At 45.5% G+C, this 27,563-nt stretch overlaps 1 protein-coding gene and 1 long non-coding RNA gene across 23 annotated transcripts in view; one reads left to right on the top strand and one right to left on the bottom strand.

Moving 5' to 3' along the window:
* Positions 1-808: 808 nt before the first annotated feature.
* Positions 809-25,898, top strand: LOC109447841 (uncharacterized). 5 transcript variants are annotated; one of them, XR_016022861.1, is made up of 3 exons: positions 809-1,227; positions 20,582-22,147; positions 24,258-25,898. It is a non-coding gene; the product is annotated as an uncharacterized LOC109447841 (long non-coding RNA). The 5 variants fall into 5 exon arrangements; XR_012492246.2 differs by having other exon boundaries at positions 20,310-22,147; XR_012492244.2 differs by lacking the exon at positions 809-1,227 and adding an exon at positions 1,234-3,909.
* The window catches only part of ACACA (acetyl-CoA carboxylase alpha), a 259,377-nt gene continuing 245,630 nt past the window's right edge, over positions 13,817-27,563 (bottom strand). For all 18 annotated transcript variants that reach the window (XM_019732514.3, XM_088802082.1, XM_088802081.1 and 15 more), the window contains 3 exons: positions 26,903-27,073; positions 20,447-20,583; positions 13,817-19,082 (listed from right to left, as the gene is read on the bottom strand). In XM_019732514.3, the coding sequence (XP_019588073.3) occupies positions 18,959-19,082; positions 20,447-20,583; positions 26,903-27,073 (432 nt within the window). In that variant the 3' untranslated portion in view covers positions 13,817-18,958. The remainder of the gene's footprint in view (positions 19,083-20,446; positions 20,584-26,902; positions 27,074-27,563) is intronic.

Below are 27,563 nucleotides of genomic sequence, written 5' to 3'. Positions count from 1 at the left end.
GAGGGAAAGCATAAACAGAGGGGGCAGTAAGAGCTCCCGCTGTCCCAGGGCTGAGGGACCCAGTGTCTTCACACACCAGGTATGTGTGCAGGCTGGGGAGGCGGCCCTGCTTTAGACTTGAGAGGTGGCTGGGAGTGTGACCTGGGGTACAGGAGGGTGTGAAGAAGCAAGTGGTTCCCTGCCTTGGTGCCCAGAGTGGCACCAAGGGGGGAGCCTGGGTTGCTGACCCGCCCCGTCTCTCTTGAGGGATTAGGCTGGGAACCAACTCCCTGATGTTATAGTTATTTTCCAGTTTGACTCCTGCGTCCTTTAAAGTTGTAGCGCACTGCACTTGGTTTTAAGAGCTAAGTGTAAGGCTAGTACTGCGCACTTCAAATGTGATAACGCCGAGTTCATATTGTTAGAGGAGATAAGCAGGAAGGAGAAGGTGCTTTTGAATGTACTTATCAGCGGTTCAGCAGGCTCCGGGGCCGCCTCACCCCCACCTGGGCGCTGTGATGTTGGGAGGATCTTGGGAAAGGGGGCTTCCCCAGGCCTGGGGGCCACCATTTCATCCGCTGACCTCCCTAGTAAGGCCAGTCCTTTGTTCCCGGCCGGGAGTGCAGGGTCCAGGTGTGTGTGTTGTGTGTAGGGGGGGGTGGGGAGGGGGAAGCCCTCCACGACCTGGCCCCTTCAAGACTGGAGGGAACCCGATGGAGAGTTTGCGTTTTAAGGTCACATCCTGATCTTGGCGGAGGAAGGTAACGAACGTGAGCCCTAGTTCTCTGTTATATAATTAAACCGAGATATTCCTTCCTGAAGGAACAAAAAGAGGCCAAGGACAGCCTAATTGAAACCTCAAGATTGCTTCTCCAAGCGCGGCCTGAGCAAGTGGGCCAGGGCCGATTGCCACCTCTGGCTGTCTGGGCCCGGGTCCCTGGCCGGGGCTGGCTGCCATCCAGTAGCGCGGTGGGGGGAGTCTGGCGTGGGTGCCTCCTCTTTGCGTCCTGTTAAAATTAGCCTTTGCTTCTCCAGGCCCAAACAGGGGGACCCACGCGGGTGCTGGCCGCGCTGACACCGCCTGCGCCCCGGCATTGCCCCGCCTGTCCTCTTGGCCGTCAGCCGCCCGCACAGAGCAGCACCAGCCCATGACGACCTGTCTCACCGGCCGTCAAAAGGGCCCGCCTCTCGACAAGGACGTCAGCCAGGCTGGCTCTTCTGAAGTCGCTCATTACCAGATAAGTGATGGTAAAATAGTGATGCTTTATTAATTGCACATATGGCTGCTAATTAGAACCCAGGTGTGTGTGCTTCATACCTGCTCAGACACTTGCTCCAGAGTGGAAGGAACTTCTCCCTTCTGCTTCCATCTCCCCCACCCCCAGAAGAGAATTTCAACTTTAAGACAAACAACTTCATTTACAAGTGTGTCTCTAATTAGCTGCAGAATTAGGAAAGCTGAGTTTTCCCCCATAGATCGGCTAAACCCTCGAGGGAGACTGGTGGAATAGAGAGCATCGCATTTCCAATTATTTTGTTGAATTGCTAATTTAGTTATTGTGCCTGTTGTAATTGTGATGGGTATTGGGTGTGCAATTCAATTTGTTTTAAATATTTGTGGGAAGGCTGATCAGTAATGGAGCTGACCTATTTTGTGGCCCAAATTGAGGGGGAAAAAAAAAAGGCTAAAACACAACAGCCACAAAGATATAGTTTGTTTCCATTTTTATTGTGATCTCTCTCATCCCTCTTAAGACCACTGATGCAACAAAAGGATTAAATTAAAAGATGACAGCACTTTGATCTTCTCCCTTTGAAAGCTTCCCTGTCCTTGGTAGTTTAATATGCAGATGTTTTAGGGTAGAGTAGAGATGCCTGCTGGGTTGAGGAGCTCCGCCCCTGTGACTGCATGTCTGTGTGCCTAGAAGGGGTTTGAGTGTTGGCCTTGCGAGTACAGGCGAACCTCGGAGATATTGCGGGATTTGTTCCAGACTACTGCAATGCAGTGAATAGCACGATGCAGCCAGTTGTAATCTTTTTGCTGGTGAGGGTCTTGCCGTCAATCAAAAAACAAAAAAAACAAAAAAAAAAAACAAAACACAAGAAAACACACCTGTGGAGCGCAATAAAGTGAAGTGCAGTAAAATAAGGTGTGCCTGTGATGTATTAAGTAGTGGGGGCGTCCCTCCAACAAATAGTGCGGAGTCATTCGAGAGGCTGGGCCATGTCCCAGTGCCCATGTGGAAAGGAAGGCACCTTCCCTCCAGGCAGGGTCAGTGACCAGGAACTGCCGCCCCACCTGGTGGTGTTTGTGCACTGCTCTGCCCCAGGTAGGCCCCACTGCTGGTTGGCTGAGCCTGTGAGGTTGGGGTGAGGGTTAGGTGTGCGGTTCCCCCACTGCTGGTGGTGCCTCCAGGTGAGCTCCTTGACAACTGAGCTCACACTTCCCTCTTTAGGGTCCCCCCACCAGTGTCTGGGCCAGAAAGAGGTGCTGTGGTGTGATACTGTTTACATGCCTGTTGGGTGCTGCATAAATCAATCCAGTCTGGCCTGGACCAGGGCTGTGGCTTGTAGGGAAGAGCAACGGATAGGGCGCTGTGGGGACCTGAGGCCACAGAGACAGAGTGCAGGACTCCAAAAGCAGGAGCTGTCTCCCTCAGTTACTGTGAAATCAGTGTGTGAATGCCAGGTACTGTGACAGCCAGGCTTGACGTAGGTGCCGAGCCCCTCCCCCTCAGCGTCAGGCTTTCTCAGACACAGGGCAGGGCTTGGCTGGGCTAGATCACAGGCTGGCAGACCAGAGTAGATTGTGAGGAAAGGTAATATAACAAAATGGGTCACAGAAGCTGCTGTTATAAGGACTTCGACCCTAAAAGGAGCATTTTGTAATTTGATTAACTCAGGTGCCAGGGTCCATTTCTGCCCTTAACTACTGAAAAGTTTAAACTTCATTATTTCTGTGTGAGAGACCACCAGGGCCTGCAGAAGGCATTTCAGACGCAGGTGGTCTTGCTTCTTTTTCACAAGCTTTTCTCAAGGAACTGAGAGAGGACAGCTAGTGGACACAGCTGCTGGTCTTGGGATCTGCTGGTGGGCATGCAGGAAATCAGTCACTGTACAAGCAATGCCAGGAGCAAAACATAACACACTCCCTGGGGAGTCTGGGAGGGTGTCAGCCCGGAGAGCAGTGGGAAGAGTTTGTGGAAACAGGTGCAAAGGCAGCAGGGCAGGCTGTAGGTGGCGGGGCTAAGGCTAGTGCACTGCTACCCCTTGCTGATTATACCTTGGTATGGAGGTGTAATTTACACATAAAATTCACCCATTGTATATGTACAATTCAGTGGTTTTTAGTACATGTGTAGAGTCATGCTACCATCAACACATTCCACTTTTAGAACATTTTCATCACCCCAACAAATAACTCTGTGCTGGTTTGCCTCGATTCCATCTCCGCCCCAGGCCATAACTGACCTGCTTTCTGTAGCTCTAGCTTTGTCTTTTCTGAATGTTTCTGATAAAAAGAATCATACAATAGTAGTGTTTGTGTCGGGCTTCTTTCCTTTAGCTTCAGGCTCATCCAGGACGTAGAATGTTAGTAGTATTTCTTTTTCTTGCCGTAGTACCCGGTGCGTGGATATACCACGTTCTGTTCATCTGCTCATCTATTCATGAGCACTGGATTGCCTCCAGATTACGTATAAAGCTGATCCGAACAATCACAAGTCTTTGGGGAACATGTTTTCATTTCGCTTGGATAGTGACCTAGGCGTGGGATTGCTGGGTCATATGCTGAGTGTATGTTTAACTTTTTAAGAACTTGTCAAACTGTTCTCCAAAGTGCTGCCTCACTTCACATGCCCATCAGCAATCTGTGAGGGTTCCAGTTGCTCTTCACCCTGTTGTCATCTGTCTTATAGCCATTCCATTCTAGTAAGTAGTGGTCTCTAGTTGTGGATTTAATTTATATTTCTCCAGTGAGTAATGAAGTGGGACAGCTTTTCATGTGTTTACTGTGTTTCCCCAAAAATAAGACTTAGCCGGACAATCAGCTCTAATGCGTCTTTTGGAGCAAAAATTAATATAAGACCCGGTATTATATATTATATAATATTATATTATACCTGGTATTATATTATATTATGCCTGGTATTATATTATATTAGACTCAGTATTATATCATATCATATATCATATCAGACCCGGTCTTATATTATAGTAAAATAAGACCGGGTCTTATATTAATTTTTGCTCCAAAAGAGACATTAGAGCTGATTGTCTGGCTAGGTCTTATTTTTGGGGAAACACGATATTAGCCATTCATAGATTTACCTTCTTTGGTGAAATATCTATTCAAATCTTTTGCTCATTTTTAAGTGAGTTAGTTGCTCATTTTATTTTGTTGTAGAAATTCTTTGTGTATTTTAAATACAAATCCTTTATCAGATGTATAATTTACAAATATTTTCTCCCAGTGTGTGTGGCTTGTCTTATCATTTTCTTAATGCTGTCTTTTGAATCACAAACGTTTTTAATTTTGATGGTCTAATTTATCAATTTTCTTTTTCTTTTATGGATTGTGCTTTTGGTGTCAGATCTGAGAAAGCTTTGTGTAGCCCAAGGTTACAAAGATTTTCTCCTATGGTTTTCTTCCAGAAGTTTTATAACTTTAATGCTTACATTTAGGTCTATAATCCATTTTGAGTTAATTTTTGCATATGGTGCAAGGGTCTAAAGATGTAATTTTGCATATGCATATCTAATTGTCCCAGTACCTTTTATTGAAAAGCAACGTATTTGGATTTTTACCAAATGCTTTTTCTGCATCTACTGAGATGATTCTGTGTTTTTTGTCCCTTACTCTATCAATATGTTGTATTACATTAATTGATTTGGATGTTAAACTGACTTTGCACGCCTAGGACAAATCCCACCTGGCTATGGTGTATAATTTTTTTAATACGTTGCTGGATTTGGTTTGCTAATATTCGCTAAGGATTTTGTGTCTGTCTCCATGAGGGATATTGGTCTTTAGTTTTCTTGTGATGTCTTTGTTTGGCTTTGGTGTCAGAATAATACTGGCTCATAGAATGAACTGGAAAATGCTTTCTCTTGTTTCCTAAAAGAGTTTGTGAAAGATTGGTATTTCTTCTTTAAATATTTAACAAGAGAACTCACCAGTGAAGCCTTCCAGGCCTGGGCCTTTCTTTATGGAAAGATTTTTAATTACTAATTTAAGTTCTTGTTATATAGGTCTATTCAGATTTTCTGTGTCTTAGGTCAGTTTTGGTAAATTTGTATCTTTCTAGGATTTTTTTTTCATTTTATCTAAGTTGTTGGCATAAAATTGTTTGTAATATTCTTCTATAATCCTTTTCAGTTGACCCTAATTTTTGGTTGCCCCTAACTTCAGTAGGAGCATTAGCATATCTCCCCTTTCATTCCTGATTTTGGAAATTTTGTCTTCTCTCTTTTTGTCAATTTTGTTGATCTTTCAAAGAACTAACTTGGTTTTATTAATTTTTCTCTATTGTTTTTTTCTATTTCACTAAATACAGATTACCACTAATCTTTATTTTTAACATAATTCTGCTTGCTTTCAGTTCAATTTGTTCTCTTTTATGGTTTCTTAGGATGGAAGTTTAAGTTTTTGATCCAGACCTGTTATTATTGAAGAATCTATTTCTTCTTTCATTTACTTCTGCCAATGTTTGCTTTATGTATTTGTGGGCTCTGTTTTTAGGTATGTGTACATTTATAATTGTTATAGCTTCCTGACAAATTGATGCTTTAATCATTTAAAAATGTCCTTCTTTGTCTCTAATAGTTATCTTAATGTATATTTATAGTAATCCAATATTAATATAGCCATCCATCCAGCTCTCTTATGGTTTTCTGTTTATATGCTATATGGTTTTCTATACTTTTACGCTATTTGTGTCTTTGACTCTAAAGTGTGTTTCTTGTAGACAGCATAGAGTTGGATTTTGTTTTCTATCCAGTCTGACAATCTCTGCCTTTTGACTGGAGTCTTTACTCCTTTCTAATTTAATGTAATTATTGATGAGGTTTTTGTCCATTTGTTCCTCCTTTACTGCCTTCTTCTGTGTTAAATAGTATGCCATTTTAATTGCACTGTTGTTGTATTTACTATATACTTATATTTTTTAAAAACATAATTTACTATCATCATTTTTAAGTGTACAGTTCAGTAGTGTTAAGTATACTGTATTCCCATTGTTGTGCAACAGATCTCCAGAATTTATTCGTGAAAAACTGAAACTCTATACTCATTAAGCAACAACTCCCCATTTCCCCTCCCCCAGCTCCTGGTAATCATCAGTCTGTATTTTTCTCCATGAATTTAGCTGATTTAGATATCTCATATAACTGGGATCATACAGTATGTGTCCTTTTGTGACTGGCTTATTTCACTAAGCGTGATGTCCTAAAGGTTCATCCATGTTGTAGCACATAACAAGATTTGTTTCCTTTTAAGGCTGAATAATATCCCATTGTACATATATACCACATTTTTGTTGATCCATTCATCAGTTGATGAATATTTGTGTTGCTTCCATATCTTGACTATTGTGAATAATGCTGCAATGAACATGGGTGTGCAAATATCTCTTCAAGACCCTGCTTTCAATTCTTTTGGATATATACCTGGAAGTGGGATTGTTGGATCATATGGTAGTTCTATTTTTAATTTTTTATGGAACTGCCATACTGTTTTCCATAGTGTCTGCACCATTTTACAGTCTCACCAACAGTGCACAAGGGTTCTAATTTCTCCACATCCTTGCCAACACTGTTTCCTGGTTTTTTGATAGAAAGCATCCTAATGGGTGTGAGATGATATTTCATTATGGTTGATCTGCATTTCTCTGATGGTTAGTGATGTTGAGCATCTATTCATATGCTTGTTGGCCATTTATATATAATCTTCAGATAAATGTCTATTCAAGTCATATGCCCATTTTAAAATCAGATTATTTGGGTTTTTTTTCTGTTGTTAAATAGAAGTTCTTTATACATTCTGCATATTACCCCTTATTAGTATATGATCTGCATTCACTACTATATATTTTAAAGTTCTTTTCTTAGTGGTGATTCTAGGGATTACACTACAATGTATTTGAGATGAATACTAACAATTCTGGTGAAATAAAAACTTGGCTCTAATATAGTTGGATATTCTTCCCCTTCCTTTGTGTGATTATCATGTTACATTTATATCTGCTATAAACCCAAAAATACAGAGATGTAACTATTGTTTTATGTGCTACTCTTATGTCTTTTAACAAAGTAAAAGAGAAAACACACATGCAGTCTTTTGTATTTACCTGTATATTTATCTTTCCAAATGACTCTTCTTATCTTTGTGTGGATTCAAATTACCATCTGGAACCATTTCTTTTCAGCCTGAATAATTGCCTTTAATATCTCTTATAAGGCAAGCAAATTATTCTTGAAGTCTTTTTTCTGGAAATGTCTTTATTTCATCTTTATTTTAAGGATAGTTTTGCTGGAGATGACATTTTTAGTTGACAGAGTTTTTTGTTTTTGGTAGAACGTTTAATATATCAGCCCACTGCCTTTGCTTTCACTGCTGTTATTTGTTTTATTGTTCCTCTATATGTGATGAATTGTTTTTTTCTCTAGCTTCTTTCAAGATTTTCTCTTTCAACAGGTTGGCTATGATGTGTCTAGGTATAGATCTCTTTGTGTTTATCTTCTTGGGGTTTATTGAGCTTTTTGGATCTGCAGATTGTTTTCCATTATATTTGGGGAGTTTTCAGCCATTAGTTCTTCAAATATTTTTCTGCTCTTCTCTCCTTCTGGAATTCCCATTATACATAAATTGGTATACATGATGTTGTTGCCTGGGTCTCTGAGGCCCTGTTCATTTTTCAGTCAATCTTTTCTCTGTTCTTCACACTGGATAATTTCTATTGCTCTATCTTCACAGATTCTTTCTTGTGCCTTCTTGAATATACTGTTTAGCCCCTCTGGTTAAATTTTCATTTGTCATTGTACTTTTCAACTCCAGAATTTAAAAAATTATTTTTTTGTTACAGTTGACATTCAATATTATTTTATATTAGTTTCAGGTGTGCAGCATAGTGGTTAGACATTTATATAATTTAAGAAGTGATCCTCCTGATTAGTCTGGTACCCACCTGGCACTATACACAGTTGTTGCAACATTATTGACTATACTCTCTATGCTGTACTTTATATAGAATTTTTTTTTATTGTGGTAAAATATACATAACATAAACTTTATCATTTTAATGTTTTTAAGTGTACAGTTCAGTGGCATTAAGTACATTCACATTGTTATGCAACCATCACTATCCATCTCCAAATTTTTCATCATCCCAAACTGAAAACTTGCACCCATTAAACAATAACTCCCCATTTCCTCTTCCCTTTAGCCCCTGGTAACCATGATTCCACTTTCTGTCTCTGTGAATTTGACAGTTATAGGTATCTCATATAAATGGAATCATAATAGTTCCTGTTTTGTGTCTGGCATAATGTGTCACTTAGCATAATGTCTTCAAGGTTTATCCATATTGTATGTAGCATGTATTAGAATTTTATTAAGAATTTACTTTAAAAAAATTTCTATAATAGCTGATTTGAAGTCTTTATCTGCTAGGTCCAACATCTGGACCCACGTAAAAACAATTTCTACTGAGTTTTTTGCTTTTGTTTTTTTCTTCTGAGGATGGTTATACTTTCCTGTTTCTTTGAATGTCTCAAAATTTGTTGTTGAAAATTGGACGTTTTTGATAATATAGCAAGTATGGATTCTGATTTTTCTCCCTGAAGGTTGTTTTTGTTTTTGTTTTGTTTAATACGTTGACGAAATCGGTGGATTCTGTGTCCTCTGTGGTGTGCAGAGGCTGATGTCTCTTAGTTTTTTCTGCTTTAAAAGCCTTGTTCTTAGCCTAGCTCCATAGGTATCACCTTTGTGCCTAATGGGCAGCCAGTGGCGGGGCAGGCGTTGTGCTCAAAGACCTGGTACCACTAAGGCTTCTGCCTTCTGTTGATGGGGTGTGAGTGTGTGTGTTGGGTAGCACAGCCTGCCCTGCCTTTTACTTTCTGATGGGCCCTCTTGCATCCCGTCTTTATGTGCTTACAGGTTTCCAGTAAGTTAGGGATGTGTGGGTAGCTTGGATTCTCTTTGATCTCTCCTACATGGAGAGCTTCTCAAGGTCCTCAGGGCTGTCTCATTTCCTGTGCCTGTTAAATTTTTGGCTAGGCTACTGGTCTGTTATTTGCCCCTGAGATTGCTACTGTTACAATGCTGCTGGGTATGGAATATTTTTAACCAGACTTCAGCTTTTATCCATGATCCCAAATTAGAAATCCTCTAGAGCAAGAAGATATCTTAGGGACTTCTTATTCTGCTTTCTCCTTATCCATTCCAGGGAAAGCAAGACTCCAAAAAGCCCTTGAGCTACTAAAGCCGTAGTATAAGGACAGCTCGGCCGAGAGTTCAGCCTTCTGTCTCAATCCATTTGGGCTACTATAAAAAAATACCACAGACTAGGTAGCTTATAAACAACAGAAATTTATTCCTCACAGTTTTGGAGGCTGGAATCCCAAGATCAGGGTGCCACATGGTTGGGTGAGGGCTCTCTTTTAGGTCACAGGTTTCTTGTTGTAGCCTCATCTGGCAGATGGGGGGAGGGATCTCTCTAGATCCTCTTATAAGGCACTCAGCCTTTTCATGAGGGTTTCACGTGCATTAAAGCACCTCCCAAAGGCCCTACCTGCTCATCTCATCACCTGTGGGGGTTAGGATTTCAACATGAGTTTGGGGGTACATACATATCCAGACCATAGCATTCATGTCCTTCTTGCATGTGAAATATACTCATTCCATCCCAACAGCCCCCCAAAGTCTTAACTCATTCCAGCATCAACTTAAAAGTCTAAAGGCCGAAGTCTCATCTAAATATCATCTAAATCAGACATGGGCGAGACACAAGGTATATGATTCATCTGAGGCAAATTCCCCTCCAGCTGTGAACCTGTGAAATCAAACAAGCTTTGTGCTTCCAAAATACAATGGTGAGGTAGGCATAGGATAGACAGTCCCATTCCAAAAGGGAGAAATAGGAGGGACGGAAGGGATGACAGCTTCCAGGCAAGTCCAAAACCCCACAAGGCAAGCATTAAATCCTAAGGCTGAGAAGAATCTTTAACTTGATGCTCTGCCCTCTGGGGTGGGTGTGGGGGATCCCACTTCTGGACAGACTGAGTGACGATCTTGTCTTTTGGACACATCGGACCCCTTGAGGTGTACCTGCCCCTATAGCTTTGCTGGGCAAGGTCCACACAGCAGCTCTCCTGGGCCGGAATCAAATGCCAGTGGCACTACCAGTCTGGGGTCCTTGGGAGGTTCCCTCCCACACAGTTCTGCTGGGCAGGAGTCTTGGCCCCACAGCTTTGGGTGGGGCCTTTTGGGTGGGATCTGGCCTATTGAAACCCAAGTGATGCCCCCCACCCAGCCCCTCTGAAACTGAGGCGGCAGCCCTGATGATCTTTGAATACCTTTGGGATCTTGAATAGAGCATGTTAGAAGCTGAATAGCTCTACGGTCCCATCCTGTAAAATCTAAGAAGTCTAGCAACCTTCCATCATTCCTTCCTGTCGTCTTCCCCTTCAGTTCAAATAGCTTGTCTTCCTGCTGGGGTAGCTGAGGAAATCCATGGTTCACACTCAGAATAATTTCCTTAGCAAAGGGTCGTTTGGCCATATCCTCAGTGTTCTCTTCTGAACATGCTTTTTCATCTGCGATATGGTAGACTGAATTTTCCAAATTTTAAATTTCTGCTTCCCTTTTAACAATTCTGTCTTTAAGTCCTTTCTCTCTTCTCACATTTTACTATAAACATTCAAGAGAAGCCAAGCTTCACCTTCAGTACTTCAGTACTTGCTTAGAAATAGCTTCAGCCAAGTATCTAATTTCATCGCTCACAAGTTCTACCTTCCACAAAACACTAAGAATGAACACAATTCAGCCAAGTTCTTTGTCACTGTCACAAAAATCATCTTTCCTCTGGTTTCCAATAATATATTCCTCATTCCATCCAAGACGTCATCAGAATGGCCTTTACCATCCCTATTTCTACCAACTTTCTGTTCACAACCACTCAAGTATTCTTGAAGAAGACGGAAGCTTTCTCTACCGCTCTCTTCTCAGTCCTCACCCAAGTGGCCTGTAAAGTCTGTTGGTGGCAACATAAGACCTTTTCTAGCACGGACCTCCAAATTTTTCCAGCCTCTGCCCATTACCCTGTTCCAAAGCTGCTTCTACATTTTTAGGTTTGTTATAGCAGCATCTCACTACTGGTATCAATTCAGCTTTATTAGAGGTGTAGCTGACGTAAAATTGTAAGATATTTAAAGGGTGCATCATGGCGATTTGATAGATGCATATGTATATTGTGAAAGGATTCCCTCCCTCTAGTTAATTAACACATCCATCATCTCACATATTTATCTTGTGTGTGTGTGTGTGTGTGTGTGTGTGTGTGTGAGAGAGAACATTTAAATTCTACTCTCTTGGCAAATTTCAATTACATAACACAGTGCTATCAACTGTAGTTGCCATGATGTCCTCAGATCTTATTCATTAGGAGCTAAAAGTTTTTACCCTTTTACCAACTTCTCCCTCCATTTTCCACTCCTCCAGACCCTGGCAACCATTTTTCTACTATTTCAATGAATGTGACTTTTTTTTTAAGATTCCACATGTGTGATAGCATACAGTATTTGTCTTTCTCTGTTTGGCCTATTTTACTTAAGCCTAATGCCCTCAAAGTCCATCTATGTTGTCAGAAACAGCAGGATTTCCTTCTTTCTCATGGTTGAATAATATTCCATTGTGTATACAACGCATATCGTCTTTATCCATTCACCTTCTGGGTACTTAGGTTGTTCTCATATCTTGGCTATTGTGAATAATGCTGCAATGAACACGGGAGTGCAGATAGCTCTTTGATATCCTGTTTTCATTTCCTTTGGCTATATACCCAGAAGTGAGATTGCTGAGTCATAAGGTTCTATTTTTAAGTTTTTGAGGAGCTTCCATACTGTTTTCCATAGTGGCTGCACCAATTTACATTTCCACCATGAGTGCACAAAGGTTCCCTTTTCCCCACATTCTTGCCAAGACTTAGCTCTTGTCCATTTGATAGCAGCCATTCAAACAGGTGTGAGGTGACATCTCATTGTGGTTTTGATTTGCATTTCCCTGATGATTGGTGACGTTGGGCACCTTTTCATGTGCCTGTTGGCCATTTGTCGTCTTTGTGTATGCAGATCCTCTGTAATTTTTTTTGGTCAGATTGTTTTGTTTTGTTTTCTATTGTGAGTTCTTTACATATTGGATATTAACCCTTTATCAAAAATATTATTTGCAAATACTTTCTCCCATTCTGTAGGTTGCCTTTTCATTCATTTTGTTGTTTCCTTTGCTGTGCAGCTCTTTAGTTGGATGTAGCCCCACTTGTTTATTTCTGCTTTTTTTGCCTTTGCTTTTGGTGTCAAATCCCAAAAAACCATTACCAAGACTGATGTCAAGGAGCTTAGCCCTACGTTTTCTACTAGGAGTTTTATGGTTTCAGGTGTTACTTTCAGGTTCAAGTTTTTAATCCATCTTGAGTTGATTTTTGTGTATGGTGTAAAGTAAGAGTCCAGTTTCATTTTAACTGCATATGGCTGTCCAGTTTTCATGTCACCATTCATTGAAGAGACCATTCTTTCCCCATTGTATATTCTTGGTTCCTCTGTTGTAAATTAATTGTCCATACATGCATGGGGTTGTTTCTGGGGTCTCCATTCTGTTCCATTGATCTATGTGTCTGTTTTCATGCCAATACCATACTGTTTTGATGACTATAGCTTTGTGATATAGTTTGGAATCAAGAAGTGTGATGCCTCCAGCTTTGTTCTTCTTTTTCAAGATTGCTTTGGCTATTCAGGGTCTTTTGTGGTTACATACTAGTTTTAGGACAGTTTCTCTTTCTGTGAAAAATGCCATTGGAATTTTGATACAGGTTGCATTGAATCTATAGGTTGCTTTGGATAGCAAGGACATTTTAATAATATTAATTCTTCCAATCCATGAGCATGGTGTATCTTTCCCTTTGTTTGTGCTGTCTTCAGTTTCTTTCATCTTGTAGTAGTGTCTTATAGTTTTCAGTGTACAGGTATTTCACTTCCTTGGTAAAATTTATTCCTCGGTATTCTTTTTGACCTAACTATAAATGGGAGTTTTCTTAATTTCTTTTTCTAATAGTTCTTTAGTAGTGTATAGAAATGTACCTGCCTTTGTATATTAATTTTGTATCCTGCAAATTCACTGAATTTATTTATTAGTTCTAACAGTTTTTTGGTGGGGTCTTTAGGGTTTTCTGTATCTATATATCATGCCATCTGCAAACAGTTTTACTTCTTCCTTTCCAATTTGGATGCCTTTTATTTCCTTTTTGTGCCTGACTGCTCTGGCTAGGACTTCTAGTAGTATGTTAGTATGTTGAATAAAAGAGTGGGTGTCCTTGTCTTGTTCCTGGTAATTCAGCTTTACGCTATTGAGTATTGTTAGCTGTGGGCTTGTCACATATGGCCTTTCTTGTGCTGAGGTACAGGCCTTCTACACCCAGCAGCTTCCACATTTTTAGGTTTGTTATAGCAGCACCCCACTCCTGGCCCCCATCCCCCGTTTTTGTTGTTGTTGTTGTTGCTTTTTGTTTTTTGGTTTTTTTTTGGTCTTGGTCCATTCAGGCTGCCATAACAAAACACCACAGACTGGTTAGCTTATAAACAACAGACATTTATTTCTCACAGTTCTGGAGGCTGGAAATCTGAGGTTAGGGTGCCAGCATGGTCAGGTGAGGGCTTTCTTCTGGGATGCAGACTTGTATCCTCACATGATGGAAAGGGAAGGGGTCTCTCAGGATCCTTGTTTATAAGGCACTAATCCTATTCACGAGGGCCCCACCCTCATGACTTAAGCATCTCTCAAAGTCCCCACCTTCTAACACCATCACTGTTGAAGTTAGGATTTCAACGTATCAATTTTGGGGGATACAAACATTCAGACCATAGGAGTCCTCAATGATACTTTTGCTTAGTGTCAAGTAACCCAATGCTTAGAGACAATCCCTAGATCCTGCTCTCATAAGGGGATGGTTCTCTGAAAACGCCCTATGAGGAAGGTTCCCGAGTGATGACAGGTCTCTCTCTTGTGAGCGTAAGCAAGGGGCAGGGCATGGAGAAACCTGCCACTGAAAATTTGTTACTAATACCCAGCACTTGGTTAATATTAACTAACTTAGGTAACTCTTCAAAAAGCCCTTTAGAGGTCCTGGTTGTTATCCACATTTCACAGACTTGAGGAGTCAGGAGTTCGCCCAAGGACAGGGGTGAGGGACCAGATATTTGAACCTAGCTCAGTCTTATTCCAGAGTCCATGCTCTTTTAAGTGGCTATGAAAGTACCTGTGAGTATGGGCAAGAATGCTGTCGGCACACCTGGTCTCTCCTCACCCTCAATCCTTCCTGCTAACGCCAGGCGGCCAGTCATAGGATCACATTTGGGATTAAGCTCATCATTCAACACCCACCCTCCCCCGCCCCCCAGCCCGGAGCTACAGTCTATCTCATCTCCTTACAGTTCCTAATGGGCTGAGCCCACCCAAGTCCTCTCAGAGCTAAGGCTCCATTATCACTCTGCCCCTCTGCCAAGCACTGGGAATGCCATGTTTTGGAAGACTTTGCTTGTCAAAATACTGGCCTTCTGAAGCTGTCCTGTTCCTAAGTGCCCGTTGGAGTTTCCGGCCAGCATGAGGTGGCCAGGGCTCCTTCCTGGGTTGGTAAAACACTCAGTCATCAGACAGACAGTGGCCTGGTGAGCCTTTGCTCCCTGACTCAGGCACATGCAGGACTTCTGGGGTATTGAAAATAGCCGATTGTCACCCATTATTATTTCTGTGCCTCTTGGGGTGGCCTGGGCTTACTATCCTGGGTGACCCCTCCAGCTCGGGGACATACACGCACGAAGCTGAGGTTGGAGCCAGCTTTCTTGCTACCCAAGGCTGTGTTCTTTTCACTCAATTAGGCTGCTTTCTAAACCTTTATACCCAGTCTTCCCCTGTCTCCAAGCCATCAAAAGTGTCCCACTCTCTCCAGGACATACCTCGTTCCTTGCCTTAGCAGTTAAAAATCTTCACAATGGTGTCTACTTGCTTTTTCAGATTTCATTGTCCCTCTTCCCCCAAATGATTGCTGTGCTTGTACCCAACATTCCTAGTGTCTCTTGAATAACTTTGCAAATGCTGGTGCCCTGATTTGGGGACACCCTGCCCTACTCTCCCAGCTGGGAGGCTCTGTCTGCCATAGACTTCAGCCCTCGTCTGGACCACTCACACAGGGCTCAGTGTGGATCAGGCCAGGCCCGGCCTGCACCCCTCTTTTGCCAGCTGAGGAGCCAGCATTTCAGTGAAGGCTTACCTCCCCAGGGCCTGGCACCGCAAGGAGAGCAGGAAGGGTCGGTCCTCCTGGTGACCGTTATTAGGCACTTGTATTCATCATTGTATTATTGTTTTTCAGTTGGGGAAATACAGGTGGGTCCAGGACTAAATCTCAGAACCCTCGGTGTTCATTTTCTTTATTACCCCAAAATAATATCAATGGAAGTTTAAAATTTTCTTTCACTAAAAAGACGGATGAAGGAAATACCACTCCCCAACGGGAGAAAGCACGGTATTTGTCAGGCAAGTTCGCAGTGGCAGAAGCAGAGTTCTTTCCCATTCATCTTGCCGACCTTCCCTGGCTGAGAGTAGGGACAGCTCCAAGTCCCAGTCTTGGGGTCTGGTTCTCATCTGGCTGCTTAGGGAGGAGGGAAGAAGGCCCGAGGCCTGTGTGCTGACCAGGGCTCCCTGCCCATGGAGAGCAGAGTTGGAGGCACAGAGGAGCAAACTTCCCCTTCTGACCCCCTTCCTAGAACATGTAGCTTAGGGTGATTCAAACTGATACGGTATATATTTAACATTTTCCATTTTAGAAAAAGCCACCCTTTGCTATATATCCCAGAGAGGCACAGACACAGCACTGAGTTTAGTAATCAGCAAGGCTAGTGCTTCCCTGCCCGGCTCTCTTGTAGCCTCTACCTTTGCAAATGTTTAGGGACTAGTGTTTGTTCCTGCTACAACCACATGGATTCATAGGGAGAAACTGAGGCAGAGGGTTGAAGGCACACACTCATGAGCTTCCTGCCCCTGGTGCCCTTTGGTGCCCAAAGCTAGCATTCAAAAGCCACGTAGTAGCTAAATTATTAAGAGGTACCTGAGGTGATCTCTGAAAATGGTTCACTATTCATTTGACCCAGAAAATCCCGCAAAATCATGCAAACCAAGAGGCTCAAATCCTCGTGTTCACTTTAAGAACACCCCTGAAACTGCCTGGGCCATCAAGGGTATGTGTATCCAAACCATCGTCACGTCTCTGAAAGCTGTCACTTTGCAGAAGCAATGTGTGCCACTGTGTCATTACAATGGTTCCCCTTTCAGCAGGGAGCAGGGGCTCACCCCACTGGTGCTGAAAGCTCCCCTGCTCACAGTGGGACAAAGAGTGGCTGGGCATGGGCTGAGATGACAAACAGTGACTCTTCTACAAATGTGGGGTTTATTTCAACAAAATGTGAAAAGGAGACATTTGACTGAAGCTCCTTGCTCATCAGGGTATATGTCCATCGAATTCTCAATGAGACAAGTGAAGGCTGCTTTGTGAACGAGATGAACAGACAATGTGGGAATCTCAGCTCAAGCAAGTCTCGGTCAATACATCACGTATCCTCCTCCTGCCTCAGTAACCTTGCATGTGTAATGGGCTGTGGGAATATCAGATCGCTCACGTTCCGTGCCTTTCTGTCTTCTCCATGTGACAATCCCTGTCCAGGGTAAGGCCTACAGGGAGGCGCTCTGGGGAGGGGGAATAGGCATTACAGGGTTCTAAGAGACGGATTCACTGAATGTGTCATAATTTGGTGGAGGGGGAGAGGTCAACGAGCGTAAGCCACGTGCCTCTGAAGAGATGCCAGGGCAAGCGGAGACCCGGGCAGGCCCACTGGAGAGTGTGGGACGTAATACCAGCTGTCGGGGTGCGGAATTTTACTCATTCCACATTCCACAGAAAAGTGTGGAGGAGTAAGTTGGTCAAAGATGAATTCGATTCTTATTAGTGGGTAGGCAGATACTAGGAATAGTGAATGCTTCCTCCTAGACTGGAAATGGTTCCCCACTTTTCCCCGCCCTGCTTTGAGGGTGCCAGAGCCCTGTATGTTGCACCAGGGCAGCCTGGCTGAGGCTCTGAGCTCCTGGGGGCAGTCGGGGACGTACCCAGCCACATAGTACCCCTCTGCACAGCTCCCCACACAGCGGAAGTGGAGCTCTTTGTGTGAACTAGAAGGTTAAGGCTCAAAACTGTAGCTTGTACAAAAGTATTCATACCACCGCTCCTAAAAGGTCAGTGATTTCCTCCTTGGTCATCAGTGACAGATGCAGTTAGCTGCACTGAGGCATCGGATGCGGCACTAGCCCTGATCACCTGCCCCTCTTGCGTTAGGAACACCAGTGGGAGGGCCAGTACTCTCTGTTGCTGAAAATAAACACTCTCCACCACCGGTGAGGAGCTGCTGGCCGGGGTGGGACGAGTGAGCCTGGAAGACAGCAGCACCATGACGGAGTTGTGGATAATCCTAAGGTCATGTGGACCCTGTGTTCCCGGAAGGTCCCCACACCGGGAAGGTCTGTTCCTGGTGCCGAGAGCATGGCTGTCACCAGGGTTCCTTTCAGCAGCTGTGGGGAGACGTGTTGCACCTGTTGCCTGTGTACATTCCAGGAAGCGGCCAGACCCAAAGGGAGCAGGACTGTCAGCTGCTAGGAGAGTTGCCCTGGAGATAGAGACGGGCGACTCTACAGGCGCTGTTATGTTAGCCTCTTTAACTGTCAAAACTCCAGCCTTCACAGTAACGCCCTCCCAAATCCTAGAGCGACTACCCGGCCCACTCTCCCTGGGGCATGTAACTACAGAGAGGGCAGTTCCCCCGGCTTCTCCTCGCCCCTGGGAGAAGGCGGGGGGGGGGGGGGGAAGGGGACTCCCCTACACTGACCTTGCAGCTCCTACCAGGGGCGATAGCTAGTGGAGCACAGACGTGCAGGGGAGTGGTAGGTCACCATCTTTCTGTTCGTTCTAAGAGAACTGAACTCAGGTTGAGGCCCCTAAATGCAGAACAGTGACTTGGTCTATTTTCTTTGCTTCTTGGATCATGGTTTTGCCCTCATCTTTGCGTTCGCATGGAGCTTGCAGATTTCATGCTCTAATTTTTCTTCATAACTAGGTACCTTGGTGTGATTAAACTGAGAATGGTTCATCGCCAGTGCCCATTTTGGACTGGGCTGAAAGTGGGGGTAAAGAAATAACGGACTTGAGGCGTCCTCCTCTCTGTAGACCTGGTGCTGGGCTTGTGGCCTCGGCCCCAGCCCTCCTCTGCTGTCTGTGGCTGCAGCTCATGGGGCCAGGGCTGAGGGAGGGCCGCTCGCTGCCCCAGGCTGGGACCGTGGGGCTGGCAGGACAGGAGGGGCAGCCCTGCTTTTGTGTAGTAAGACCTCATGGTACGTGCTGTACCCTTCATTGCCTTCTCAGGTCTGTGCAGGGAGAGAGGACTGTTGTCACAGCCTGGGTAATAAATACTGAGTGGGGTCGGTGTGACCAGTGGGCTGGAGCAGGGGCTTTATGACCCTGTGTCCCAGTATGTCATGCATAACCTGAAAACATTCGAGGGAAAGCAAAATGTCACTTTGATTCCAGTGCTGGGTCTCCTGTGCCTGCTCATGGAAAGGCAGCTCTCTAGCCCTTTGCTCCGGAGGCAGGGCAGGGATGGCAGGAAGCTCTTCCTACGTTGAAGGGGAGTCCATTGTGGAGAGGATCTGAACGACTTCCGCTCGCTGAGTGGGTGAGATGTGCTGGGTCATGTAGACGATGGAATCCATGGCAACCTCTGGATTGGCCTGTACCAAGCTGGACAGGAAGATGTGGGATGGTGATGAAAGAGAGACAGACAGCAGTGCTAGATCAGCGTAGCTTAAGAACTGCCCCGTAAACATGCTAACAGTTCACTGCAGACGCGTCAGTCACTAACGCACCTGATTTGTTGTCCTACATGAAAAATGTCCCCAGTAGCAGGCTAGGTACAAGATAAACCTGAAACATTTTGCTATGTCAGAAAGGAAGGAAGTACTTCAAAAAACCCAAACTGAGGGAGGCATGTCACAAAGACAGTGGAGTCAGCGTGAAGGCGCTCCCACTGGCTAAATCTGGGACATCTGGGGCATCCAAGTAAGTATAATGAATTAGAAAGTATTGAAAAGGTAGAGCTGCATTAGCCCGCACCAATAATGAATACGTGACTGAATGGAGGAGGAGAGAGGACTTGTTTCCTGTAGAACTGGCGTGGTGACCGGTGAGTGTGCGCGATGGGCTGGAGTGGGCAAGTTATCCTTTTGCAACCTCACTGTCAAGACCAGAGAGGCAAGACTCGTCCAAGGAGGCGACATGTCGGTGGAAACACGATGAGGAACATTTGCGTTGCTTTCCCGTGTCTCCCCACAGACTGCTTATTAGGTACAAGGGGGAAATCAGGATTTATACAGTGGAGAACTAGGTAACATTTCCGTCAGGTGATCGAAACAGGAGGGACAGGTGACATCGTGTGTCTCCAGCTGTGGTACCCTGTGGGGGCTGCGTCATCACGTATGTGACATTCTGGCTGAGAATCTCTAACGGGAACCTCATCATGAGGAAACATCTGACCAGCTCCAAATGAGCAGTTCTACAAATAGTGGGTCAGATGAAAGATCGAGCACAAACGGGGTGAAATGTAAGTAACGTGTGTATCTGGGTACAGGTCTGCTCTTGTGCTGCTTTTAGTTTTGCAACTTTTCTGTAAGTGAAATGTTTCTAAATGAAGTTTTAAAAACATCTCCCTAGCAATCTCCACCCCCCATCTTATGGGGGAGACAGAGACTAGAAGGAGACAGTTAGTAGCTCTCAGCTTGGAGAGAGGGCGAGGCAGGCGGTTCCCCAGGAAACTCCCGTGCGCTCGGCCTTCCTCACAGCATCGTCCATCCAGCATTGGGAGCTAATAGTGGGGCACAGTGAACTAAGCCTTCATCTAGCTGAGGTTACTACGTGCCCCCGGGGCCAGGAGCTGAGAATTGTGCTTCAGGGCTCTGTTTTTATCTGTAGGTCAACTCACGCCGTCTCAAACAGAAAGAGACCACAAAGGTTGTACGGCATCGTCATCTCAAGATTTGTTCTTCAGTCTTTCATTCCAAAGAAGTGAGCCCCACTTCTCCTAGAGGGGGGCCCAGTGCGGGTCTCACCTGCGGATCTGCTTGAGGACGTAGTCTCGGCTGATGTATTTGATGTTTTCCTCTATTACTGAGCGGACGCCATCTTCCTCTGTCAGCTGCTTCTCCAGCCATTCCACCAGATCCTTGTTATTGTCCCAAACGTAGGCCTGCAAACAGACACATCCTGTCAGACTCCAGAGGCGAGGCCCGGCCGGACAGCCCGACTGCGATACCCGGAAAAGTCGCTCCAGAAGCCTGCTCCACGGCCTCTGTGACTGTCGGCCTCTGTGACTGTCGGCACAGGAGAGGGAGGCAAAAGCCGGCCTCCAGGCAGAAGCTGTCCCCCTGCTCCCCTCCTGATCCGCTGTGTCTGGGAACACCCCCCCTCCGGGGCGTCGGTGCTCACTCTGACTCTGGGCTGTCACTCTGGGTCGACCCAGTGCACAGCGGCTGAGGAAACTTAATCATCGGGCAGGTTTGAGAAAAGCAGGTAACGCGTGAGTCTCTAGTCCCAGGCCCAGCAGATGAGTTGCCAGGTGGTGAACGTCTCCTGACACAGAGCCCAGGAGGCAGGGAGGGGACTGACGTGCGGGAGACTGGCCGTGAGGGGCCACCCACCAGGTCAGAAGCCACTGAAAAGGGGCGCGACGTATGTAGCCCTGAGAGTCTCAACAACCCACCTCGGGCCTCCTTTTCTTCAAGATCATTTAGCTGCGTATTTCCTAGGTAGTTGACTACATAATAATTCAGGAGTGTGTTAGAAACCTAATAGCCTTCTCCTTGCTCTCTTCTCCTCTCATTTTCTTTACAAATCATTTAGGAATCGTTTTGTTAATGGTTTCCGGAAAACCAAGTACCACCATTAGGGCTCATTCATATTTATGTCATTTTGTTTGGGTAATTAAACACCAAGCTCGTCATTTAAAGGTGCGCTATCCTTCTCTGTTATCACTAACGAAGCCAAAGTCAGAATGACAATGAGTTTGGTGCTGTAATTTAATAGGTGGGTACATTAGGGACTCTCGGAGGCTTGAGATGTGGCTGGGGAACCTGGGTCGGACACAGCTATGCCTCCAGGGCCTGCGAGGCCCAGAAGGAGTGTTTCAAGAGGCCGCAGGCAGTAAGAAACACGCTGCACTGTTTCCTAACTTCCTATTTCATGCCTTTAAAAACAATGGTTTCTTTTCACACTCTCACTTCCCCATCTCTAACTTAGCTGGCGAGTTAGCTGTGACGGGTTATTTATCACATGTCATGCCATTGAGGTCCACATTTCTAACGATTCTTAAGGAGTCCTGCACAGTGGAGGGTTAAGGAACCCCAGGATTAAGGATCAGCAATGCGCCTTTTCTAGCTCTCTGTCCTGTTTTATTTCTGCTCCCAAATTTGCCCCTCTCTGTGGTCACTGAAAAAAAGATCAGCTCTCCTAGTCAGGGGGCTGTGGCCAGGACGGTGCAGCCCCGAGCGAAACTTCCCACCTCTCAGGGCCTGTGTCAGGATTGCGGACACATGTCTGAGGCTGCACAGCAGGGAAGGAGGTGCCCCATGGGTCTCTGTTGACGGGGGTGCTGGCGGTGATGCTTCCCTCACATGGTTGTCTCAACTCTTGCCTGCCAGCTCCTGCACACCCTGCGTGTATCCACACCTGGACTCTGCCATCACTGGGAATTTAGACTTCTGATCTGTGGCTTGAAGACTTCTGAAGACACCCCTACTTATGAAGCTTTGGAGGTAGGAAAAACTAAAACAATGACTTGCTTGATTTCAGTATGGAAAAAAAAACTAGATTTACCCAAGAATCCCAAAGCCTTTCGTTTAGGAGAATATTTAATACTCTTATTAATCATTTTTAATCCGTTTGCTTTTAATTAAGAAACAGCATGATGCTTTCCTATCAACATATGCCAGGGAGCAGATTAATTGTGGCTTAAGATAACTCTCCTTGATTGGTGTAATGTATTAGCTAACGAGATGCCTGCTTCTAACGATGCTCAGGCACTACACTGGAAAGCCAGCTACCCTCTAGAGAAAACTCTTCTGCCTTTCCCTCCCACAGCCACAGAATATGCTAGGTGTTTATATTAAACATTTAAAAAGTTCCCAGACAGGATTAGAGTGACACATTCCAAGTTTTAGAATTGTTGCTCTAAAATCTCCTTTGCAAATGCCCTTATAGGAAAGATGTGCTGTTCCCTCAAAGTACAGCAACTGGATGCAACCAACAACCGCCACCCCAGGGAAGTGTAGCTCACAGTGTATGTGAAAGCCCAGGCATCGCAGGTAGTTGTGTTTCTAGCGAGAACAAACAAACTTAAGCAGCCACAGTGCCACAGAGTTTTGGAAACAGACCCAGGAGGGTTTAATGTGCTGCTGTGACCTAACTCCTTCCTCTCCACCCAGAAAAGCAAAGCCCCCTTCCGTTCAGTTAGGGAGCCTGCAGTTCCTTGCCTGCCCTCTTAGAGCACAGTTGTAAGACTCCTCACTTCAGCCATCCAGAAGGATGAGCCAACCCTACTCCCAGGAAAAAAAAAGCCACTATCATTTCCCTCTTTAAAGTTATGAAAATGTGGCTCATTCCTGCTACAGTCCCAGTGTGAAATACAGGATTGTAACTCAGACCAAGCCTGCGCCCATGTCACCTGCTCGACACTCATCCCAATCAGAACATTTTAATACCAAACATGCCATCAGGGGCCTTTCAATAATGTTCAGCAGACACTTTCTCTTTCTCTGCATCGGCAGATAAGTATCTCCGGTACCACTCAGCCTCACTAATTGTGTGTAGTAATTAGTCTATCTTACAAAATCTAAATGACCTGTTTGGAAAGTTTCATTTCTAATGTATTGGATAGCTGTTAAGCCCTCCTTACTCAATGGGGCCGCAGGGCCAGGGCGTGACCAGGGCCCCGCCTGATGGATGTGAGCCCTGATTACATGCCCTACAGATAACTCACTTTGTGAGCTGCCTGGAGACACCTCCAGCAACGGGATTGTCTTTTTCTGAGCCATGTGGGCTGGGGTCTCCTCGGTTCCTCCAGTCTCAGCCCTTAGGCCACCTGGGGCCAGTGCCTTCCAGGTTCTGCCTTAACCGCCTGCCTCCAAATCACAAGTTTGGTGTCTGAGACTTGTCTGGGGGTGACTTGAGGCCAGGCTCCAGGGACAGTAGAAATCAAACGACCCTATAACAGTGCTTTTCCCTCCATCTTCCTCACAAGGGCCTCTCTTCACCAATCACCTCATTTGGAAATCCAGAATAAGAGTGAGTGGGTAGCTGTCTGGACAATAAGAATGTATTAATGCACCCTAGGCTGTGGATAAATTAGAGCCAGGCAAATCAAAGAACTGACTGAGAATCTGCTGTGCTCGTGGAAGCCACCCCTTCCTGCCAAGATCATTACCTTAACATCTTTAACTCTTAGTCTGCGTTACGTCGTTGTTTACCTTCTCACATGCTGTGCCGAGAGGAGGAAGCCGGCATATTTTGTCTACTGAGTGCCAGATACTGTGCTCCATACTTATCATGTCATTTAAATCTCACTGAACCCTGTGAAATAAACATCATCCCCATTTTACACATGAGAAACAGAGGCTTAAATAATATGTCCACACCAGTAAATGGCAAAGCTGGTGGGATTCTAAAACCCATGTTTTCCTCACTGCTCCATGCAGAGTTCTAATCTCAATTTCTACTATTGGGGGGAAAAAAATCAGTCGGTTTGAAAAAAACCACAAGCCTCAAACTGTGGACCTAAGGGTTAAGAGAGAAAACATGTCCATGAAACAAATGTGTGCCATGCTTTTACGACCCAATTTAAACCTAAATTCTTGTAATTTTTTTCAGGGAGCTGTAGTGATGCTTTTCTTCTGCCTGCAGTGAAACTATGAACCATAAACCCTACTATTTCCTGCAACAGGACGGTCCCAGGGACGCAAACAGAATCCTATAACTCACGCCAGCAGATTCCGCTCCTGGAAACAAAAGAATTACATCGCTCAGTTACGTAACATCACAGTGTCTTCAAATTTTCTGTCCCGGAATCTTTTTCAGAATGAAGAGCAAAAACCCAAATTCTCTGGGGGAAAGGAGCACACAGCCTGGCTCATAGATGCCTATCACTAAACGTCTGTCCCTACCAGTAACCACAATGAGGATTAGAGGGTCACCCCTTGGTGCAAAGCCAGGGTCCAGACTCAGCCAGTCTTTGCACTTGAGAGACACAGCACACAATATCTATCACTGAAGGACCAACAAAAAGCGATGGTTTTAAGGTTTTAAGCCCTTCCCAAACACGGAGCGGATTCTGTGTCAGCCCTTCAGAGGCAGCAGACGGCTTTTGAACATTGCAACACTTTCTTCTCTCAAGGGCACTGCAGATTTTATCACCTACCCCACACTCAACTAGGTCCTGCTGAGCCGGCAGAATATGGAAGGAGGTTTCAAAGCCACACACAGGATCACGCGCCCCTCCTTTCTCTCCTCGGCTGTCCCGGACGGACGGAGAGCTTGGGAGAATGCTGACTTTTGTATGCTGACAGGGACGAGGGAAACGCCTCGGTTCTTGGGGACAGTTGGCTCCCAGTGCCTCAGGCAGCCGCCCCCAGAGCGATGGGGCTGGGGTTGTCTTCTGCACTTGATCTCCAGCCGGGAAGTCTATGCACATACAGTCAACTGTTCTCTCCATCGATAAAAGACGGCAATGACCTGTTTCTCCAGACACACTGTCCCCTGGGAACAGGCCGCTAAGGAGCAACTGAAGGGCCTATCCCCTCACTTCCTGCTCGGAGGGAAGCTATTCCTTCTCCTCATCCTGTGCCTACTGAGGCCGCACGCGTCCATTAGTGACTAATGTGGGAGGAAGGCGGTGCGGGCCTCTCCTGGCCACACGCACACACTCCATTTACCTCGCCGGCCACTCTGAACTGGAGAACAGCCTCTTATTTTACACTCGCGTGACTTTCAATGCCAACTTCCACTAGAAGCTGCCAGTAGCCACTGACAAAATTGTCTCACTCAATTATGATGCCACAGACTGACCTTAACCTGAACCAAATGTCACATAAGGCTGCACTCCCCGGCTGCACATCTGAAATATTTATCCAAAGAAGCTTTTCAGTCGTAAAGAAATGGGTAGAGTTAACACAAAGGTGAATCTCAGAAGCACCCTGATTCACTGACTTTAAAACTGACAGCAGATCTTGGAGTTCCTTCCTGAGAACACTCAGCAGAGACTTCAGGCGACGCTTTCCAGAAAGAGGCTGGAGTGCCCTCCATCTGTACTCTAACCCAGCAGTCACCAAATGCTTTAGATCACAGAGCTATCAGGAAGACAGACAACTCTATTTCCAGCACATACTACCAATATTCTGCTAAAATGTTTATTATGACGTATACGATTTACTTTTCATCCATATACTAATAAAGGCTAATTTCTTTTTCTTAGTAAAAGTTGAGAGAAATTAAAGTTCTAATTTTTCCTTTTCATCTTCCCGTGGACTGTCTTGTGCAACCCACGATTCTAGAGGTACATGCTGGGGCCTGTTCATACTGGCCTCAGACCCACCCCATCTCCAGCCCTGGGGCAAGAGCATGGCGGTCCCCATCTCAGTGGAATCACGGCTCCAAGGCTTGTGCCCTCCTTGTGAGATCACCCCAAGAATATGCCAGATACATAGTTCCCATTTCCTTCCAGCTCAGATTTGAAATCAGAAGCCCTGTCGTTATGACCACACCCCCCTCCTAGTCACCTCCCATTAGGCTTCCTGTTCCTGCTTCCTTCAATTCCACCCTCCACACAGCCCCCTGCACAGTCTCCCTACGACAAATCATGATCTCTCTCTACTGCTTCAACTACCTCGGTGGCTTCCAAGTCCACCCCTCAATACAGCTTCCATGGCCCCGCATAACCCCCACCTCTGAGCCATCCTGAAATAGCTGCCATGCACTGCACTCTTGCCATCAGACCTTAGAACGTGCTGCCCCTTGTCTGGCACATTCCTCCTGCACCCTCCAATCCAACCTCTCCCTCTGGTTCATTTCTGCGTTGTTTTCAGGTCTCTGCTGACACATCACTTCCAGAAGTCTTCCCTGACTCCCCAAAGGGCGGTCAGGTGTCCTCTCTCTGTGCTTGTTGATGTCCTGGGTTTGCCATGTTCGACTGTCATGCATGAGCTCTGGACTACTCCGTCTCTCCCTCCAGATGGTGAACAACCTCTGGCTCATTCACTGCCACGTCTCTGGGGCCTAATGCAGTGTCTGGTATGTAGCAAGGATTCAAAAAGGTTTGCTGAGTGGTAGAATGAGCTGCAAAAGAATGCCCTACCACCTCTGCTAACACGCCATCATGATGTGTTACTGTGGGGGGCGGAACAGTGCTCAGGTCCGTATGTTTCCCTTCCACTCCTGCCCTTTGAGGCCTGGAGAATCTGAGATGATTCTCAGATTCAGAAGAGCACGGCACGAAGCCTGTTCCGAGGGCGCCCACCTACCTTCACCGTTCCTTCCACTTCCACAAACCAGCGCCTTAACATGGCCTGGATCTGGCCATCAGTCAGCTCGGGGTTGGCATTGTGGATTTTCTTCTTGACCAGGTCCTCCAGCAGGAGACGCCTCAGTCGCCAGTAGAAGAAGGTACGGGATGTTTTCCAGTCCAGGATGTCCTATACACAGACAAGAATAAGCTTAGTCACCCCAGCCCCAATCCCTGCTCAGTGCCCAGTCTAGGCACAAAACTCCACTATCCAGCAAGCCCTCCAGAGACTCAAGAGCCGGCCACGAGCCTCCAGCACCTGCAGGTATCTCCCCTGTACCCCTCGGTGCCCAGCGACGGGCCTGGCTAATGCTAACCCCACCCATGGCTGAGATGGGGAAGGGGCTGTGAACCCCAGATAACCAGAGCGAGGAACTGGGTTTGAGCAGATGGCTCAGACGACTTGGCTCAACTTCAATGTGCGTGAGCGGCTGCTGGAACCCTGACAAACTGTAGTAATTACAGCCTGAGGACCACCTGGGCAGCTCTCCCCAGCGGAGCCACATGTGACTCAGTTTCCCACCAGTAAAATGGGGCTTGCCTCCGGAGGAGTCCAGGAGGTAACCTATAACATACATTGTTATAGGATGATAGTGGATATAGAAAAAGGGAAAGGTCGC

The sequence above is a fragment of the Rhinolophus sinicus genome, chromosome 12, assembly GCF_057876585.1.
Source record: "Rhinolophus sinicus isolate RSI-liver-muscle chromosome 12, RSI-T2T, whole genome shotgun sequence".
Classification (NCBI taxonomy): domain Eukaryota; kingdom Metazoa; phylum Chordata; class Mammalia; order Chiroptera; family Rhinolophidae; genus Rhinolophus; species Rhinolophus sinicus.
The sequence above is the reverse complement of the archived record's forward strand: the minus strand, read 5'-3'. Positions and strand labels throughout refer to the sequence as shown.